Source organism: Mirounga leonina, unplaced genomic scaffold, assembly GCF_011800145.1.
Source record: "Mirounga leonina isolate KUSES-001 unplaced genomic scaffold, KU_Mleo_1.0 Mir_129, whole genome shotgun sequence".
NCBI classification, from domain to species: domain Eukaryota; kingdom Metazoa; phylum Chordata; class Mammalia; order Carnivora; family Phocidae; genus Mirounga; species Mirounga leonina.
Window position 1 is genome coordinate 65,677,941 of NW_023270323.1, and position 19,244 is coordinate 65,697,184.

Sequence of the window (19,244 nt, forward strand, 5' to 3'; positions counted from 1 at the left end):
CGCCCCATGATCCCTTCTCTTCACCCCCTCCGTCCCCAGGAGGGTGACACTAAGCCGGGGAGCAGAGGTTTCTCCCTTCTGAGTCCCCTCCGCCAATCTCCCCCCGCGCCACCCCGCGCCGACAAAAGCTGGGATTTGGCCCTGAAATCGACCCGCCAGTGTTGGCAACCGCAAGGTGACTCCGTTTACACAGTCTGGGGAACAAAGTCGCGTCTCCCTTGCCCGGGGCACTAGCGAGTACTTGTCCCCCACGTCCCCGGCTCTCCAAGCCCCAGAGAAGTATCCTGCCCTGGGATGCAAGTGTGGGAAGGGACCAAGCACAGCTGCCAGCGGGCCCGCCCCTCCTTGGGCAGCGGCCCCTCCCTGTGCAGCGCCCTCCTGTCCTTCGCCCTCCCAGGGAGTTCTAGCCCAGGATGCGCGTGCAAGAGAGCTACCCAGGCACATGTCCCTGTGCCGTTTGATCCCTCCAGTCTCGACGAAGGGGATGCGCGCGACCCAGTGTGTTGGGGGGGGGGGGCGGTGGAAGATCCCATACTCACAGTCTCTCAGTGTTGCGGGGGATATTCCTGGGCACGCTGCGCAGCGCCAGCCCGTGACAGTCCACTGTGCTGCCCGAGCAGGAGCACTGCGCCGGGCACGCCTGCGGCGCCACCTCGTTCAGGATCACCAGCACTAACCCCAGCGACAGGGACAGCGTCTGCCAGCCGACGCCACGCATCTTCCCCCGCCGCCTCCTCGCTCGCCGGCGCGGGGGGTTCCTCTTTAGCTCGTTGCTCCGCGCGAATCGCGCTGTGTCTGAGGCCCAGTATCTGGCGCGGGGCTAGGAACCCAGCGTGTCCGGGTAAATGTACACAAAATAATATGGAAGTAACAGTAATAATATTCAGGGCAGTAGAGCTGACACAGGTACGCGCCTCCCACCTCCCCTCCACCCTCCTCCAGCAGGGCAGGCGCTCCTCCGGCAACTTTAGGTCCTGAAGATCAATCGGCCAGGCCAAGGCTACAAGGAGACCCCAAAGCTGCGGTGAGATCACGCGTCGTCTGTCTCAGAAAGATCAACTTGGCGGTAAAAGAGCTGCGGATGCAGGGGCCGGTTGCGCGGAAAAGGGAGTGCTCCGATTCCACTGACCCCCTCTGCAAATCCGATTCCAGTAGGGAGGCTAGGAGACAAGAGAGGTGCTCAGTAGAAATGGTGGCCTCGATCAAAGTGGGCTCTCCGAAGCTAGAAGGCGCAAGAGCCCAGCGGGCGGGGAGCGGAGCGCGCCGGACGACTGGGCATGGCGCGCGGGGGCGCACGGGGCGGGGGCGCAGTCCGGGGGGCGCGGGGCGGTGCTGCGGGGCTCTGGCGCCGCTCACTCGCGCGGCCTCCCGACAGCCTGCGGCTCTTCCGCAACCCCGACAGATCCTCGCCGTCTCCCGACAGCCGAGGGCGGTTTGCAAACACACATGCACTTCACCGAAGGACGTCTCGGCAATCCCGCCTCTTGCCCAGCGTCCTTGGCGACGCTCCGCACCAGGGCCTTTCCCGAGGTCACGCAGAAAAGACAAAGGGCAATGGGGCCGCCGCAGCCAGCAGCAATATCCACTAGTCACCACCCCGACAGAGGAAATCCAAGAGGCCAAGTTGAGGACCAGCGCTCCTCAGAGGATTGAGTCGGGGCTGGCTGGCAGGCAGGCCAGAAGGAGTGCAAAGGCCAAAGTGGAGGTGTCCGGGTCTTGGGTCCTGCCCGGGAGGGGGATGACGAGGTGGCAGTGGGCCGGTGGGATCCGCTACTCCGAGGAGAGCCCAGGAGGCGGCTGAATGGCAGTCCTGTGTGCGCGCGCGTGTCAGCCCCTCGCGTCTCCCGGATACGCCGCAGCTCCGCAGCAGACACCTGATGGCAAAGGTGGACGAAACCAGAGCAGGCTCCTAGGCGGACGCAGCCCCTCGGCCGCCCCCCGGACAGCCGCCCGCAAGTGAGCCCTCCTTCTCAAAGTGCAGGAACTTTTCCCAGGCTTTGAATCCTGTCCCCCACGGCCACGGTGGCAGTCTTCCCGCCGACGTCGCGACGCCGCCCGGCTCCCGGTGCTGCACCTGACTCGGCGGCCGCAGTCCAGGACAGCCGGTCTCCTTCCAGCCCTTTCCCCTCTCCTGGCTGCTTTCCGCGCCTCCTTCTCTAGGGAGGGAAGTGGCGGAGGGGGAAAGCGGCGACAGGCAGCGGGGACTCGGTGGCTCTGCTGGCTCCCGAGCTCCTGGCAAGTGTCTAAACAATAGGACGGACGCAGCAGCCCTGGTCTCGCTCGGCTGCGGGAAGGTGGGTTGTTGTTGTAACTGGAGTTGTTCGCTCGGGCCGCCTGGCCCTGGGCGCAGCCAAACAAAAACCCGACCCGCGCCTCCGGAGCCGGCGTCGGGCCCCCGGACGCTCCCCTTTCTCTTCAGCACTCCCGCCGTGCTCGGAACGCTTGGCAGCTCCCGCCTGCGCCCGGGAGCCACAGCGCTCCCATCGCTCGCCGCTGCCGCCGCCGCCGCCTTTTTAACCACCGTCTGCGGCAGCTACCGCCGCCGCCACCGCTGCTGCCGGCCTCCGCGTGCGCACGCTCCCCAAATAAATAAGCCCAAATCAGAAGTTAAGCCGGCGCCGGCCTTATATACCCGGCGGAGCCCCCACCCCTCGGCCCCGCCCCGCGCCGCCGGCCCCGCCCACTGGCTGCGCGCGGGGCGCCCGCACCTCGCCGGGGAGAGGTGAGGCCCCGGCCGCCAGCGCCAGGCGGGGGCGGCGGCGGCGGCGGGCGGCGCGTTCCCGCGCGCCCTGGCTCGCGCCTTCGCTCCCTCGCTCCCTCGCTCCCACGCCCCGACAAAGTTTGCCCGAGGAAGGAGGTTCCCGGGCTCCCGCCCCCAGCTCCAGGGCCCGGGAGGTGCCCCAGCCTCTGGGGGGGTTGTTCGCCGCGGAGGAACGCGGAGGGGGCGGCTTTGAACGCGACTCATAAATAAATAGCGCTGCCAGTGCCTTTGCGGCAGCTTTTGCCTCGATCCTGAGGGGCTGCTCGGTGTGTTTGCAGCGCAGCAAGAGAGAGCCCGAGAGATTGTGATTAAAAAAAAAAAAAAAAAATTCTACCGAAATAGATCTGCCTGCGCTCACAGACACACACATGTGTATTTTTGGGAGCTTAAAAGTTCAGAGTTTTTGCAAGTTTTCCAGCCTTCTCGCCAGCCTTCCCATCTCTGAGCCACCCCCTTCCGTTTAACCCTTTCTTTATAGTCCCACACTTAACACCAGGCTCAGTGGATGTCTTGGATATACAATATGCTCGCAAAACCCTAAGGGCTGGAATGTGTCTGTCTGATTTCACTCTCTTAGGAGGGAAAACTAAATCCCTAGCAACGCACATTGTAACCAGAAGGTTTCCTTTATTTAGGGGAAGATCTGGATTTTTTTCCCCCCACTATGTTTTGAAGGAGAATTTCCTCGTTTCCTCTTGTCTTTTTGGTGTGATGGGTGTCTGGCAACTGCTACAACTCGCCTGCTCCCCACTACTCTCCCAGCAAAAACCAATGTGACTATTGACTAATGATTACTAGAGGTGTCAGCTCCTTTGCTTGATTTTAAAGCCCCTCATCTCATTCTTCCTTGTCCCATTCCATCCTACTAAGCTTTCACAGGAAGTAGTGCGAGCCCCCAGCTTAATGCCAATCTCATAGTGTGATAATTATTTGTGTCATTATCTGTCATCCCCTTGAAAGCAAGAGGATCTGTCCAATTCACTTTTGTATTTCCAACATCTAACAATATGCCTACCACATAGTCGGCGCCCTGAAAATTGGCCCCTTTTTTCTTATCATAAGAATGTACTCAACCTGAAATTTCACGAATATCCCTATTAACTTTTTTTCCTACTTATATTTTCCAAAATGTCTTTTAATGAGACTATCTCTACCTATTCATTTTGCCGGGTCTGGAAATCCTAAGCTATTCTGAGGACATTTCCAAAGACAGGGGACCTATTAGATAACAAAACTGGAACTCTTTGGATTACTCATTTTAACGCCATAGATTTATGTTGCTCTGTTCTTTTAAAGACTTCAAAACATTTAACATTTATTAACTCATTTGTCCTTCTAGATTTTAGCTTAAAGGTCTGTTACGTAACTTCTTTAAGAAGGAAAAAGTGGAAGGCATACTCACATTTTCTTGTAAAGATAATGAGTTAAAGAATAAGTGCCTTGAATGACCAAGGATTCTTCCACCACCCTACACCAAACCCAGTGAATTTTCTTTAATCTGTACCCGTAAATTATGTGGTTGAAATATGTTTACTACCACACTAATTAATTTAATTTTATAACTCTGATACCTTGTCAGCAACAAGATGTATTTATGTTCAACTTTATCTACCACCTAGAATCATTATTCTGTATTTTAATTGCAAAAACATATCTTGCATTCCAATATTTGCAAATAATGCTATTTATATTGTTGCACCAACGAAAGTCATAAATGTGGGTTCAAGTTTGATTATTTGTCTGCTTCACTTTCCATTCTGTGTAAAGTCAAGAAAAGAACTGAAAATAACATTTGTAGCCACATGCCTTTTGGAACACATTTTTAAATTTGATGAACATTTATATTAGAAGTTATGTCCAAGGATTTCATGAAGAAGAAAAGGAAGACTGCAACTAATTCCTGAGCAACATGGCACATTAATTTCTCTGTGTTATCAACTTTTCAGTTAATAAAGGGAAATTTATACATGACTGGCCAGGTTTCTCATTTCTAAAGCTATTATTATAGTATCCTTCAGTATTATTGTAGTGTGTTTTTTGGAGGCCTTGCATCTTCAGTACCATTAACTTCTAGGTCTTCATTTTCCTGGATTATGTTGTTCCCAAATGAGATTTGAATTTCTCTTTGACCGCGTTATACCCATCCTGAAGAAAGCCTTCTGTGGTGCCTCTTGTCACCACATGAGGTCTCCATAAATCCTGACCTGAATGAAACAGAAGTGGAAACCACTGGAGTCAACATTCAAGTCTCCTATTATCTTGAGGGGGAGAAAAAAAAAAAAAATCCAGTTGCTATGATAATTTGAAAACAATTTAGACAATTAAAACCTCATACAGTTAAAAAAAATAAAAAGCAAACATTCTCTCAATTTGCATTTTCTTTGGAGAAAAAAACTTTATGAAATTGGGACTTATGGAGGAAGGGAATAAGATAAAGAATTAGTGAAAAAGAGGTAAATACGAGTGAAAACAAAGATAATAACAGTAATAGCATTGATCAAATTCACGAAGTTAACAGAAAAATTACCTGTCTTTAACGGCTTTCATGCTACTATTTTCCATTGTTGCAAAACGTGCCCATGTTAATTTCCTGATTTTTCTTACAATATCTTTGCATTTGAAATACAGATATGGAACCCCAGAGTCAAAGAGATCGAGATTTAACTAAATATTTTTCCATGCACCCCAAGTGCCAAGCTATTTGTTGGAGTTAAAACCACAGTGTAGCTGTATATGGTTGCTATTTTACTTGTATTCAGGTGAGGACACTGGTCTTCAGTTAGGTCTGATTAAGTGGCAGAGCTGAAATCAGAACCTGAGTTCCCTGACCTCAAACTTCAATTGGTTCTCCTACACACAATGTCTAGAGACCCTCTGAAACTCTCAGGGATCAAGGAATCTATAATTCATCAGGTACTCTCAGCATTATACAGGAGATGTTCACATCTCTCCACACGGTCTATTTATGGTCATCTAAAAAGAGGAGGGGAGAGCTAGGGCCCACAGCAGCAGCACCCCAAGGATATTAATACCTGAAGAGCTTCTGGAGTTGGCTTAAACTTTGAGATGATTCTCTAGGGCAGTGTTCTCAGAGTATGGTTCCTGGACCAGAAGCATCAGAAAGGCCAGAGACTGTAGCTGGAAATGTAAATGTTCAGATCCCACCTCAGACCCACAGAATCAGAAACTCTGGGGGTGAAGGCCAGCAATCTGGTTCTAACAAGCCCTCCAAGTGGTTTTGATGCTCACTGAAATTTGAGAACCACTGATTTCTAGAGCTACTTTGTGGTTACATCTGAGCCACTTAAGTATAGAGAATTAAGCAGCACTGAGTGATGGACGGTGCCTGCTGAGCCGGCTTCCCCTTCTCTTTGCTGGGCATTTGACAACCGCACATTCCTGATAACCTCTAGGGGGCACCAAAATATTTTTATGTACAGCCCCACGGAGGCAACAAAGGCTTAGGCTCATTTTCCAAAGAAACGGCCTGAAGAAGGGGAAAGAGCTTCAATCTCAGCAAGCTGCCCTAAGTATTATGATTCAGCCAGTTAAAAAAATTTGCCATATTTATTTTTTTTCCAGTTTAATATTACATATTATGGAAATAATGATATCCACTGTTCGTGATTATGGTGAAGATTAAGATAGTATTTGTCAAACTGACACAGCACTGTGCCTGGCATAGACCGAAGTGTTCATTAAATAAAAAGCAGAATCACTTTGTTCATCCTTACTACTGCTATTACTAGGTAAATATTTCTAAAACATTGTATTGCTATTGTAAGACTAGATTAGGTATTTCCATTAACTATTACAATGATCAGGTAACTTCTTGTCCTGAGCTCTGGGAAACCCTGGGGCTATACTTTAAGAGTAGAAGAAAGACCATGGCCTGCCCCGGCCTACAGCATTGCATGAGTGAAAGAGTAGAGATGGATACAGTTAGTTTCAAGACACTTCTATCCCGGGGTGCCTGGGTGGCTCAGTTGGTTAAACGACTGCCTTCGGCTCAGGTAATGATCCCGGAGTCCAGGGATCGAGTCCCACATCGAGTCCCACATCGGGCTCCCTGCTCAGCGAGGAGCCTGCTTCTCCCTCTGCCCCTCCCCCACTCATGTATTCTCTCTCTCTCTCATTCTCACTCTCTCAAAATAAATAAATAAATCTTTAAAAAAAAAAAAGACACTTCTATCCCATGATACCCTTTGAAGGCGTGAAGTTGGTTTTCCATTGCCATGATAAAATAACTTGTTGATGGTTTGGTAAAATTAAAATGAAAAGTCTAAAACCTGGATATGCTTCTAAGTGGGAATGCTTGGGAAGCTTTGGATATGTCCCTTAGATTTTTCTGGCCATAGTTTTTCTCATTTATATAATGTTGGGATTAGACCAGTTGAACCATAAACACTTCCCAGAGCTTAGTAATAATATATTTATTTTAAGTAATGTCTGTGTTCCAAACACTTAGCTCCTTTCAGCTCACAACAATCTGAGTTAGAGACTATTTTGATCCCCTATTTATACTTAAGAAAACGTGGATTCACAGGAACTCATTCAGTTGATCATGTTCTTAATAAGTGGCAAAGTAGAAATAAGAGTTCTGATCTGACACCCCAAATCTCATTTTATAAACATCACGATACACTGTTTCTCAAATTCTATCATTTAAGTATAGAGTGTAATGATTTGTTCTATATGTAATTAAGACCAAAATGTTTTAGGGGAGGTAAAGTTGGAGTAAAGAGGCATTTGAACATTAAATATATAATATACTTGGGCAAGAACAACAACAAAAAAATAAAAGGAATAGTTAATACTCAATGATGCAGGTTAAAAAAACACGTTAACATTGAAGAGCCCAAAGGAAAATATACAGAAACATTTTAATGGTTTTATGAGGTTAAAATAAATTTGCAAGAATTTAACCATCAAGGGAAAAGGAAATACTATTGTAAATGATTTTTAGTTGCCTGATCTTTTGACTCTACTAAGTCTAAAAATGTGCCTCCTGGATTTTCATGAAAGAAAAAAAAAAAATCTTCCTGTGTTACTTGGAACGAAGGGAGAGAAACCCCTCACAACTTCTGCAGGCTCCTGCTCATTTAAAAAAAGTTGACCTTCCTGCTATGGGGTCATAATATCAGGCTAAAATTACAAAGAATTTGCTCTAGTCTAACATAAACTCAAAATAAAATATTTTCAAATCCCAACGCTAAATATTATAATTTTAGATAATAATACTCTGATTAGCAGAGGCTATTCATAACCACCATTAGAAAATTGTAGTTCAAGGTATATGGCTGCCTCGTGGCCAAAAAAGCCATTTTCTCAGAGAAAGAGTCACATTAGTGTCTTAGTTGGAGAGTTAGCAAACTTTTTCTGTAAAGAAACAGTAAGTATTTTAGGCTTTGCAAGCCAATGGGCAAAATTAAGGATATTATGCAGATTCCAATATAATAAAGAGAAAACAAATTTCCACAAATGTTTTACTGATGCAATTAAATATATAACAATTGGTTATAATTGTTTTTGTAATATAGATCTACTTAATGGGAATTATGGAATTATTTTTAGAGGGATAACATTTCATTTAATTGGGGTCCAAGTAAGTATTTCCTATCATCAAATCAACTGCTAAGTTTAATATACAAAAATCGTTTTTAGCTCACTGACAATAAAAAATATGTGACAGGTCCAACTTGGCCTTAGTCCAAAAAAGGTGGTTATTCGATGTGCGAGGTCATAGTTTCCTAAAGGGTTATGTTAAAATTCAAAGGGTTGTTGTAAAGATAAAAGCTCTGAGCTCCAAAGTGGCTGCTCTGTGACAAGCAGTAAATGTCTTCCTCAGTATTATCTACTGCTGTCTCTAGTTCTTCAGCTCTGAAATGCAATTCTGCAAAAGCATTTAACGAAAATTTAAATTCATTTCATTTTAATATAAAATAAATTAGTACAAGATATGTTGCATATCCATTTCTTCCACGTGCTTATCTGTTGAACCAGATGGTCCTCACATATAGAATGAAGATAAGAATGAGTAACATTTATTAAGTATTTACTGTGTGCAGGCATTATTCCAAGTGTTTTACTTTATATTCTCATTTACTCCTCCTTGAAAACTGTATTACCTGAGATGAGGAAGTTGAGAGACAGAATGGTTGAGTAACTTGCCCACATTACTGTGGGGATGAGTAAAATGAAGTCAGGAAAGGTTAAATAACTTGTATAGGGTTGCTCAGTTAGGAAAGGGTAGAGAAAGCTAGGATCTCAACCCAAGCAACCAGGGGCCAAAGCACTAGACCTCTTACTAATCCATGAATCCTAGGAAATTCACGATAATAAAATGAAAACTATGCATATGAAAGAACTACATTAACTGTAAAATAATGTATTAATATTCTTATTTGCACTGTGACTATTTTTAATTGAGGATGGTGAATGCAAAAAACAACATACAAACATTTAGTGAAGAATCATTGGGGTGAATATAATCTGACTTGAGCCAACCCTTTTACCTCCTTTCCATAATAATGGGATTCTTTCATTTCTCTTTCATGACTTGGGATACACTGTCCTTATATAAAAAGGAATAAAACAAAAGGGATATTTTTACACTAAAATGACATGGAGATTCTATAATATATTTCTTATGTAAATTTAGGAAAAACATTATGTAAAGAAGAATCTGTAAGTATAGAAAAAGTTTAACTTTTCAAGCAGTACAATGCCTGAAGAAATAGAAATTCTACTTCAGGTGTTGCTAACTAGTCATATCTGTGTAAGAAGAATCAACTCAAAGCTGTGTGCTCTTCCTTATGATTGTAAGATAACACAGCTGCAAAATAGTCTTATATATGATTGCCCAAGCAATATAATGAAAGATTATGAAAGATTAAATGTGAATTATAATGCCATTTTAAAGAGTATATCAAAATAAAGTAACTTCTAAAAGCTTGTTCCTTCATTCCAAATAGCTTTATCTGGAGATAAATCTATTCAGAATTACAGTCATAACTCTTTCGTGTGTGCATTCCTAAGTTTCACCTTATATTCTGAGGATGTCTTTGCCAGGGTCTTAATTTTTATTTTTATTTTTCTTCCTTAAACTATTATATGTGGAAAATAAGAGATGATATATTGTCCTACCTCAAAGAACTTGTGGAGATTAAGTAAGTTAATACATAAAACACTTGGAGACTTCAGGTTCTGAAACAAGATGGTGTCGGCTCACATAGTCCCACTCCTCTTTAAGTACAGCTAATTGCACAGGCAATGATAAAAGGGCTCAGAGAGCTAGGAAGAAAAGAAAATGGACTGGCTGAGAAGCTCAGGACTGAGGAATGACAGAGCTGTGAGTTTCCTGGTTTTTCCTTCTTTTCCCATAGGGCCAGGAAAGGACAAGCCTGAGAGAGACCTAGTGGGGAACCTGAACCCCTGCTCCCTACCTAGGGCATCAGCTGGCTGAGATCCACCTCCCAACTGCAGCTGTGCAATCATCAGGACACCAGCAGGCCAGCTGATCCACCCCCAGGGAAGCATTGGCGGAATCCAGCATTTCCCCGCCCTGCACTCAGTGGCATGAGAGAGCCAGGCCCAGTGTCTTCTGGCTCTCCACTGTCCCCTCGTGGTGCCCCCTCCCCTGGGCCCCCCAGCAGAAGATGACCCAGGATATTACTTCAGCTCCTGCAGGCAACACAGTAGGGACTGAGCAGGAGCCCAAGCAGCACCAGGATAGCAAAACAGACCAGAATTGCATCGCAAAGCCTCTGAAAACTAAAGTCCACATAAGTAGGCCAGGACCTACATGCTAAATCTAAACACAGCGACGACAAGCTAAAATAGAAGATTTAAATAGGATCAAGATTCTCCTAACATAACCAAAATGTCCAGGATGCAGTAGGAAAAATCACTCATCCTACCAAGAACCAAGAAAACCACAATTTGAATGAGAAAAGACAATTAACTGATGTCAATCAGATGGTGAAAGAGGATATTAAGACATTCTCAGGTGAAAAAATAGGAAAACATTTTGTCTTGCCAGCAGACCTGCCCTAAGGAAATGGCTAAAGGAAGTTCTTTAAGACAAAAGGAGACAATAAAGAAAGGAATCTTGGAACATTGGGAAGAAAGAAAAAAAACAATGAAAAGAGTAAAAATGGAGGTACAGACAGTATTTTTTCCTTCTGCCCTTGCACTTTCTTTTTTTTTTTTTTTAAAGATTTTTTATTTATTTATTTGACAGAGAGAGACATAACGAGAGCAGGAACACAAGCAGGGGGAGTGGGAGAGGGAGAAGCAGGCTTCCCGCCGAGCAGGGAGCCCGATGTGGGACTCGATCCCAGGACCCTGGGATCATGACCGGAGCTGAAGGCAGATGCTTAACGACTGAGCCACCCAGGCGCCCTGCCCTTGCACTTTCTAAATCATGTTCGATGATTAAAGTGAAATTATCACACTGTATTATGTGATTCTCAGTGTTTGTAGAAGAAATATTGAAGACAATAGTATCATAAACAGGTGAGAGTAAGGAGAAAGAGAGGTAAAGCTTCTGCACTTCACTCAAACTGGTAAAATGTCAACATTAGCAGACTGTGATAAGTTATGTCTATACAATGTAATACCTGGAACAACCACAAAAATGTGCAAAGAGATATACTCAAAAACACTATAGAGATATCAAAATGGAGTTCTAAAACATGTTCAGATAACCCATTAAAAGCCAGGAAAAAAAAAAATAAAACAGAAAGGAAAACCACCAAAAAAAATAGAAAACAAATAGGATGACAGACCTAGGCTCTAACATATTTCAATGATTACACCAAATATAAGTGATCTAAATGTGCCAATGAAAAGAAACAGATTGGCAGAGTGGATTGAAAATCATGACTCAACTATGCACTGTCTGTCAGAAACTCACTTGAAATACTACAAATAGGTAGGTAGAAAGTAAAAGGATGGAAAAATGTATGCCATGCAAACCTCAATCAAAAGAAGGTAGGAGTGGCTATATACATATCAGATAAAGTGGATTTCAGAGCAAAGAAAATTACTAAAGACAGAGAGGGACACTGTATAATGATAAAAGGGTCAACCCACCAAGAAGACATAACATTCCAAAATATTTATGCAAAATTATAGAGATGAAGATACATTAGTGGTTGAGAAGGGTTGAGAGAGGTGAAGGAAATACATGGGGGTGGAGAATGGATGCGACTATAAAGAAGTAATAAGAGGGAGCTTTATGGAGATGGTTCAGTAAAGTATGTTGATTGTGGTGGTGGTTACATACACAAACCTACACATGTGATAAAATTGCCTAGAGTTACACACACACACATACAAATGAAGTATAACTGGTGAAATATGAATAAATTCTGTGTGTTGTACCAGTGTTAATATTCTGGTTTTGATATTGTACCCTAGTTATGTAAGATCTAATATTGGGGAGGCAGGGTGATGAGTCCATGGGACCTCCCTCCACATTCTTTGCATCTTCCTATGAATTGAAAAAACAGTCAAGAACCAAAAGTTACATACTGAATTATTCCATCTGTATAACATTACTGAAAGTATAAGAAGGAAAACTAAAAGTCTTTATTCCTAAACAGTATGTAGGGCTAAGGATTGCAGAAAGAGATACTGAGGGATGGAGAAGGGAAAGTCCTTAAGGAGTCATAAGTATGGGGTTTGGGCTATGGGCTGTGAGAGAAAGAGAGAAAGGTGTTGAAGATCCTGAGTGGGGAACTACTTATGCAGAGGGAGGAAGACCGGGGTATGAAGGTGGCTAAAGGCAGTAACTGGAGGAAGGGAAGTAAGACTAATTGGGAAGAATATGAGGAGCATGTGTGTGTGTGTGTGGGGGGGGGTGTATGTGTGGGTGTGTGTATGAGAAAAAGGATTTGACAAGATGTAGGAAAGATTTCCAGAAGGGAGAAAGGGTGTCAGCCATTTTGAGTGGATGGTATGGGAACCAGAATTGTGCAGGAGAAATATAAAGGAAATGTGTGCACAAAGAGATGAACAGTAATCAGAGATAGATGTAGTAAAATAATGGAGGAAGAGGGGGACAGTCATAGATGGCCCAACAGCTTTTAGTGAGAAAGCTACTGTAGCTAGAACTCTACACATTTAGAGATTATGCCTGTAACTGTTCTCAATTAGCTATGGGAACTTATGTGGGTCATTGAAGCCAGCTGAGCCTTTGGCTCTTGATCTGTGAAATGGTGAGATGATTTTTCTAATACCATTCAAACTGTAGCAGTCTATGATTTAAGTACAGCTAATTCCACTACATGGAACAAACAGGGAAAATGTGTTTAGAATGTTTCTTCATTTTAACATCATTGATAACAACAAAGACTAAAATGTCTTCAATGGTTTGTGGTTTTTCACTTTAGGAAAAGCAAAAACTGGGCAAGGGCTGGGTTGTGGTAGGTTAGTGGGAACAACTAAAAAGAAGAAAAAATCTGAGTTGCAGAATATTTTAAAAGTTTCCCTGCATTAAAAGCAATGGGATTATGTTGCCAGAGAGAGTGATATTTAATTATACTTACACAGATAATTCATCCCTTCATCTTCACAGTAACAGGGCTGTCATTGTTCCCATTTTTCAGTAAAGTAAATAGAAATTCATATAATTTAAAAATCTGTTTTAGATTTTAGAACTAAGAATAGGCAAAGCCAGGATGGCTATTCGGATGCCTTAATTTCTAGAGTGGTTTGAACCACCTCTAAGCAGACTTGTCTACACAAAAACAATGCTAGTCCATGATGGGATATCCCTATACATGTATTAGAACAACTAAAATAAAACATAATGATAATAACAAGCTTGGAAAGAATGCAGAAAAATTGAATACATGCATTGCTTGTGAGATGTAAAATGGTACAGCTGCTCTAGAAAATAGTTTAGCATTTTCTTAAAAAAAACAAAAAACAAAAAACAACTAAATACTGACCATACCATCTAGCCATCACATTCCTAGGTATTTATCCCCCCAAAATAAGAACATACCTCCACACAAGAGCCTGTATACAAACTTTTTATAGCAGCTTTATTTGTAGTAGACAAATACTGTTAACAGCCAAAATGATCTTCAACAGAAGAAGGGTTAAACAGTCATACATCCCCACCACGGAATATCACTTAACAATAACAAGGAACACACTATTGATATAAAAACATGGGTGGGTCTCAAAGGCATTAGGCTGAGTGAAAAAGCTAGTTCCAAAAAGCCATATACTCTATGGTTAAATTTAAGGGATGTTCTCAAAATGACAAAATTAAAGAAGTGGAGGGCAAATCAGTGCTTGCCAAGTGCTAGGAATGATTAGGAGGAGGAGAGGGACATTGAGGACAGCTCACGGGAGCTTTTCGTGGTGATGAAATAGTTCTGTATCTTGATTGCTGTGGTGATTATACAAATCAATGTCATAGAGCTTTACACACACACTGTACCAAATGTGTGCATGGATTTTGATATTGTACCATATTGATTTTAATACTCTCATGCAATTAAGATGTAACCACTGAGGGAAACTGGGTGAATTGTACATAGGAGCTTGTTGTACTGTCTTTGAAAATTCCTGTGAATTTATAATTATTTCAAAATAAAAAAGTTAAAAACAGTGTCAATGTCTAGAAGGTGGTTATGGTATAGTCATTAAAAACACGGCTTTGTACTTGATTTGCCCAAATTTCAATCTAGGTTATACAACATAATAGTTTTATGACTTTGGCTTAAATGTTCCTCTTTTTTTTTGTTATTAATCTCTAATACTGGGATCATCATAGTACCTATTTCAAGGGATTATTTTGATGTTTAAGTGAATTTATATAAGTCAATTGCTTAGAGTGTGGCAAGGCACAATGTCCTCATCGAATGTTATCCATTATTAAAGATAAATTTTATATTATAGATATAATGATTCTTATACATGTTATTGTTTCTGTTTTGTTTTTTTTTTTTTTGATAAAGAACTTTTTTATCACTTTTATGTGCAGAAAATCCAACAGTGTCCACTCAACCCAGTTTGGTGGCCAGTTCTTTAGCCTTTGCCTTTTCCAACTTAGCAATGCAAGCCACCCACTTTGGACCCAGAATGTTGCCTCCCCGGTGACAGCAGATCGTATCATATCCATCATTATAATTGGGTCCTGATGGCTTCCACCAGCTTAGCCAGAGCTCCTTTGTCTTCTGAGTTAATCTGTGTGGTGACAGTTATGCAGGTCTTCCTGTGGACCAGATGACCCAGCCTGGCTTTCCCCTTGATTGTGCAGTAGGGAACCCCCATCTTATGACACAGGGCAGGGGGGAAGACAACCAGCTCAGAGGGATCCATATCATGTACAATCACTACCAGGTCTAAGGGCCTGAGCCCTGAGCCGAAATCAAGAGTCGGTGGTTCAACCTACCAAATCACCCAGGTGCCCCTTGACACTCTTTTCTAAATAACTTTTTGAACTAAGGTTATGATCTTTATAACAAAAGATAAAAATTACAGGAGTGTAAAAGAAGAAACTTAGTAAAAGCACAGCTGCTTATACAACGGTAACCATAGCGTGCAATACTTATAGAAAGTATCTTACCACTGCAGCATTGAGGGATTATGTGACTTACTTCAGAAAAATGTATATTGAGGGGCACCTGGGTAGCTCAGTCATTAAGCTTCTGCCTTCGGCTTATGACCCCAGGGTCCTGGGATGGAGCCCCGCGTGGGGCTCCCTGCTCGGCGGGAAGCCTGCTTCTCCCTCTCCCACACCCCCACTCGTGTTCCCTCTCTCACTGTCTCTCTCTCTGTCAAATAAATAAATAAATCTTAAAAAAAGAAAAAAAGAAAAATATATATTGAGCCCTGTTTGGTACTTGGTACTGGGATAGATGCCGGAGAGACAGAGATAGAAAAGATATAAATCTTCCCCTTGGGGAGCCCATGGGCCAGTAGTTAGACAATATAAAAAATAAGACATTAGAAAGCACTCAGAAGCATGTGATGAGAAAAACATGTATAGCAGTTTGACAGAAACAAGCACAATGCTGCCCTGTGATGCCAGGGAAGACAGGACAATGAGTAGGGTTTGAATGATTGAGAGGGGTATTTCTGGTGCACAATTTGAATGATTATAGATACAAACAACATAAAACCATGACCAAATCTTTTATCCCATAGGAAAATATATTACCTCACATAACACACTCTGAGGCAGAATGGCCCCAGAGCTGATAAAGCAGGTAGATAAGATATATATATATATATATATGTATCTTAACACGATTTCATAAAACTCTTAAAGAAAACTCATAATAATATTTACTTCTCTCACTCATGCTTCATGTCCACTGTGGGTCAGTTGTGCTCTATTGCATGTTTTCTTCACATCACTTCAGGACCCCCAGATCCTCTGAGCATCCTGTCCCTAAAACATTTGTGATCATTGCAGCAGAGGAAAAAACTACATGGGGATTCACCCTCTGGCTCTTAAACATGACATACAGGTGATATCCATGACTTCTCACATTTCTTTGGCTATATAAAGTCACATGAATATATATATATAAAGAGAGGGGGAGAGAGAGTGAGATTTATTATAAGAAATTATAAGGAATTGACTCATACAATTATGGAGGCTGACAAGTCCGAAGATCTGCAGTCAGCAAGCTGGAGACCCGGGATTGCTGAGGGTGTGAGTTCCAATCTGAAAGCCAGCAGGCTCAAGACCCGGGAAGAACAGATGTTTCAGTTCAAGTCTGAAGGCAGGAAAACAAACAAACAAACACAATGTTCCAGCTCAAAGCAGTCATGAAAGAGGAATTCTCACGTATTCGAGGGAAGGTCAGCCTTTGTTGTTGGATTCAGGCCTTCAACTAATTGGATGAGGCCCTCCCATGTTAGGGAGGACAATCTGCTTTACCCGGTCTATCGGTTTAAGTGTTAAACTCATCCAAAAACATCCTCACAGAAAAATCTAGAATAACGGGTGACCAAATGTCTGGGCACCTCATGTCCCAGTCAAGTTGACACACTCTCCAAAGTATTTATACTTAATTGATTCAGGGTGTGCTTGGGCATCAGAATTTTTTAAAGCTCCCACATGATCTATCTACTGTGCAGCCAAGATTGAGAACCACTGTGCAAGAGGGTGGTGTCCCATACAGGAGACTTGGGGAATGTGGAGACTGATACTAGGATTTCCTACTTTAGCAAACAGGGTTCCCCCCCCCCCCGCCCAGTTTCCTGACCATCTTAGTATCAGGATTTGCTAGCCTTAATACTGAATATAGGGAGGAAAAATAAATCCTCTTTCTTCCTCCAATTTGGAGTCCATGGAGACATAGAGAAATAGGTCGGGTGGGGGGACAATCTACAAATCAATATGCCATTAATAACCGAGAGAGCCATGTTCAATAATAATTTACTCAGACATTATTTTCTCTTAATATAATACATGTTTTAACTTTGGAAGTACAGCAGGAGCCAAATGAGAAATCTTTACTCCAGAGCCAATTAAATGAATAAACATCACTCCCCCACCCACACAGGAAAATAGAGACTGAAATAATTTAATTTACTTAAGACTGACAATGAAATCCAAATATGAGTCAAGGGTCCTTTACAAAAATGCTTCTTAAAACATTATTTTGAACACAGACATATGTATACCCTTGCTTTTTCTCTAAGAAAATTTCCATTTGAGAATTTCATGTGTGTACTTATATCTGACAAATATATCTGATATGCATATATATGATATATATATTTTATAGGTATATGATATTTTGATATTTATGCATTTTGCCTAGTCAGTATCTTTTAATTAATTTACAGTGATGATTTTTTCATGTAACTATCTGCTTGAAATTGCTATAAACATAAAGTAATATTATTAACATTTGCACAGATATGAGATATTACAGTACAGATAGTTTGCTTTCCTTCAACTGTTAAAGACATTTATTTTTATTTATGGCTGTAGGTTAAAACTTATTAACTCTATCTGCTCAAGTAAGGAATGGGAAGAAGTACTCATGGTGTTTAATAAAAACCTTTTTTAAAAAAGACTCCATTTTAATCACAGATGAGACGGATTCATAAATTGAAACCTGCTTAATTAGCAATTAAAAGCTGTAGGACAATGTTGTCTCTCTGCTTTTTCAGAATTAAGTCCCAGCTGTTTTGAGAAAGCAACCAGAAGATTGAGAGAAACTGCCAAGTATCCTGGGGAGAAATTGGGAGTAAAGAGTCACATTAGCTTCCATTATTCTAAAATCATTGTGCTACCAGCAGTCATTGTAAATACTGTAAATGGAGTAAAAGACCTCAAGTTTTGAAGTTAACCTGCTTTTCATTGGGAAAAGTATCACACTTTTCTGAGTCTGAACTTCAGTAAGACCAACAAATTTCAAAAATAAATTTGAGATAGTATTCATGATTCATAATGTTTCCTCACCAGTGTAAGCATTAAATGTTTAACCATTTAGTTTGAGGAATGACTTACTTTTATTAAAAAAAAAAAGTCACTGCAGTCACTGTAGCCATTGGGAAAGTCTACACTATAATGTAATAAACAACTCCCCTCTCTTTATGGCTCATAACAACAAAAACTTTTTCTCTCTCCTCTACCTATCTGTTGGGGGTCGGCAGCGAGCTTTGCCTCATCCTTAGTCACTCTCTCTGGTCTCAGGCTGATGGAGCATCTGCAGTCTCAAACATCGCGGGTCATCATGGAGTTTTCCACAGCAATAAAAAGCTCCATCCTGAAAGTGACGTCCCACTTTCATCATAAGCCACGGGCCAGATTGGCCACATGATCCACCCAACAACAGGTAGGAGAGGATGTATAATGCTCCCTGTGGTAAGAGATCGAAAGCTGGAAATACTTAGAGAACAGCATTACAGATTAGCACTTTCAGGTCAGCAAATATTCAACCCACTCTACTTCCCATGTGCAAAATATACTCAACTCTTTCCTAAAGAAGTCAGTCCAAAGGTCTCATTTTGCCATTGCATCAAGCTCGAAGCCTAGGCTTTCTGGGTCCATTATAGTAGACTCCACATTAAGCTCCAATGTGAATCTCTTGCTCTGGATACTAATGAACTCAAAAGATAAGTTACTTTTCCATGCTCTCCAAATACATAATAGTAGTACAGGGACAGAGTAACTGCACTAAACTCTCCCACTTGAGAAGAGGACGAAGAGCAGGTACACGGGAGAAACTAATCTGATCCACAATAATTCTGAAGTCCTGCCTGGCAGAGATGGGGAGGACCTTCCACCTTGGGAAGGGAGAATGGAATGGGGATGTTCCTTGATTAGAAACTGATTTTGCTTCCTGGCAGAGTTTCAAATTGATTACTTTTCTCCATGGTCTTTGGCTCCACACTATATGCCCCATCTGTAGTGGGCATTAGATAGGAATAAGTTTTCTTTATGGGTTGAATGACTTTCTCACTCTGCTGCATGCCTCCTAAAAGAGGGGACTGA

General features: G+C 42.5%; 1 protein-coding gene across 5 annotated transcripts in view; it reads right to left on the reverse strand.

Annotated features, from left to right (window-relative positions):
- The window catches only part of SLIT2 (slit guidance ligand 2), a 364,058-nt gene extending 362,782 nt beyond the window's left edge, over window positions 1-1,276 (reverse strand). For 2 of the 5 annotated variants that reach the window (XR_004679286.1, XM_035005230.1), the window contains exon 1: window positions 540-1,272. Coding sequence is in view for 4 of the 5 variants with exons in the window: in XM_035005230.1 (XP_034861121.1) it covers window positions 540-718 (179 nt within the window). In the remaining variant the exon portion in view is untranslated. Of the gene's footprint in view, window positions 1-539 lie in introns of all 5 variants that reach the window. The other 3 variants (XM_035005227.1, XM_035005226.1, XM_035005228.1) reach the window with 2 other exon arrangements.
- Window positions 1,277-19,244: the final 17,968 nt, after the last annotated feature.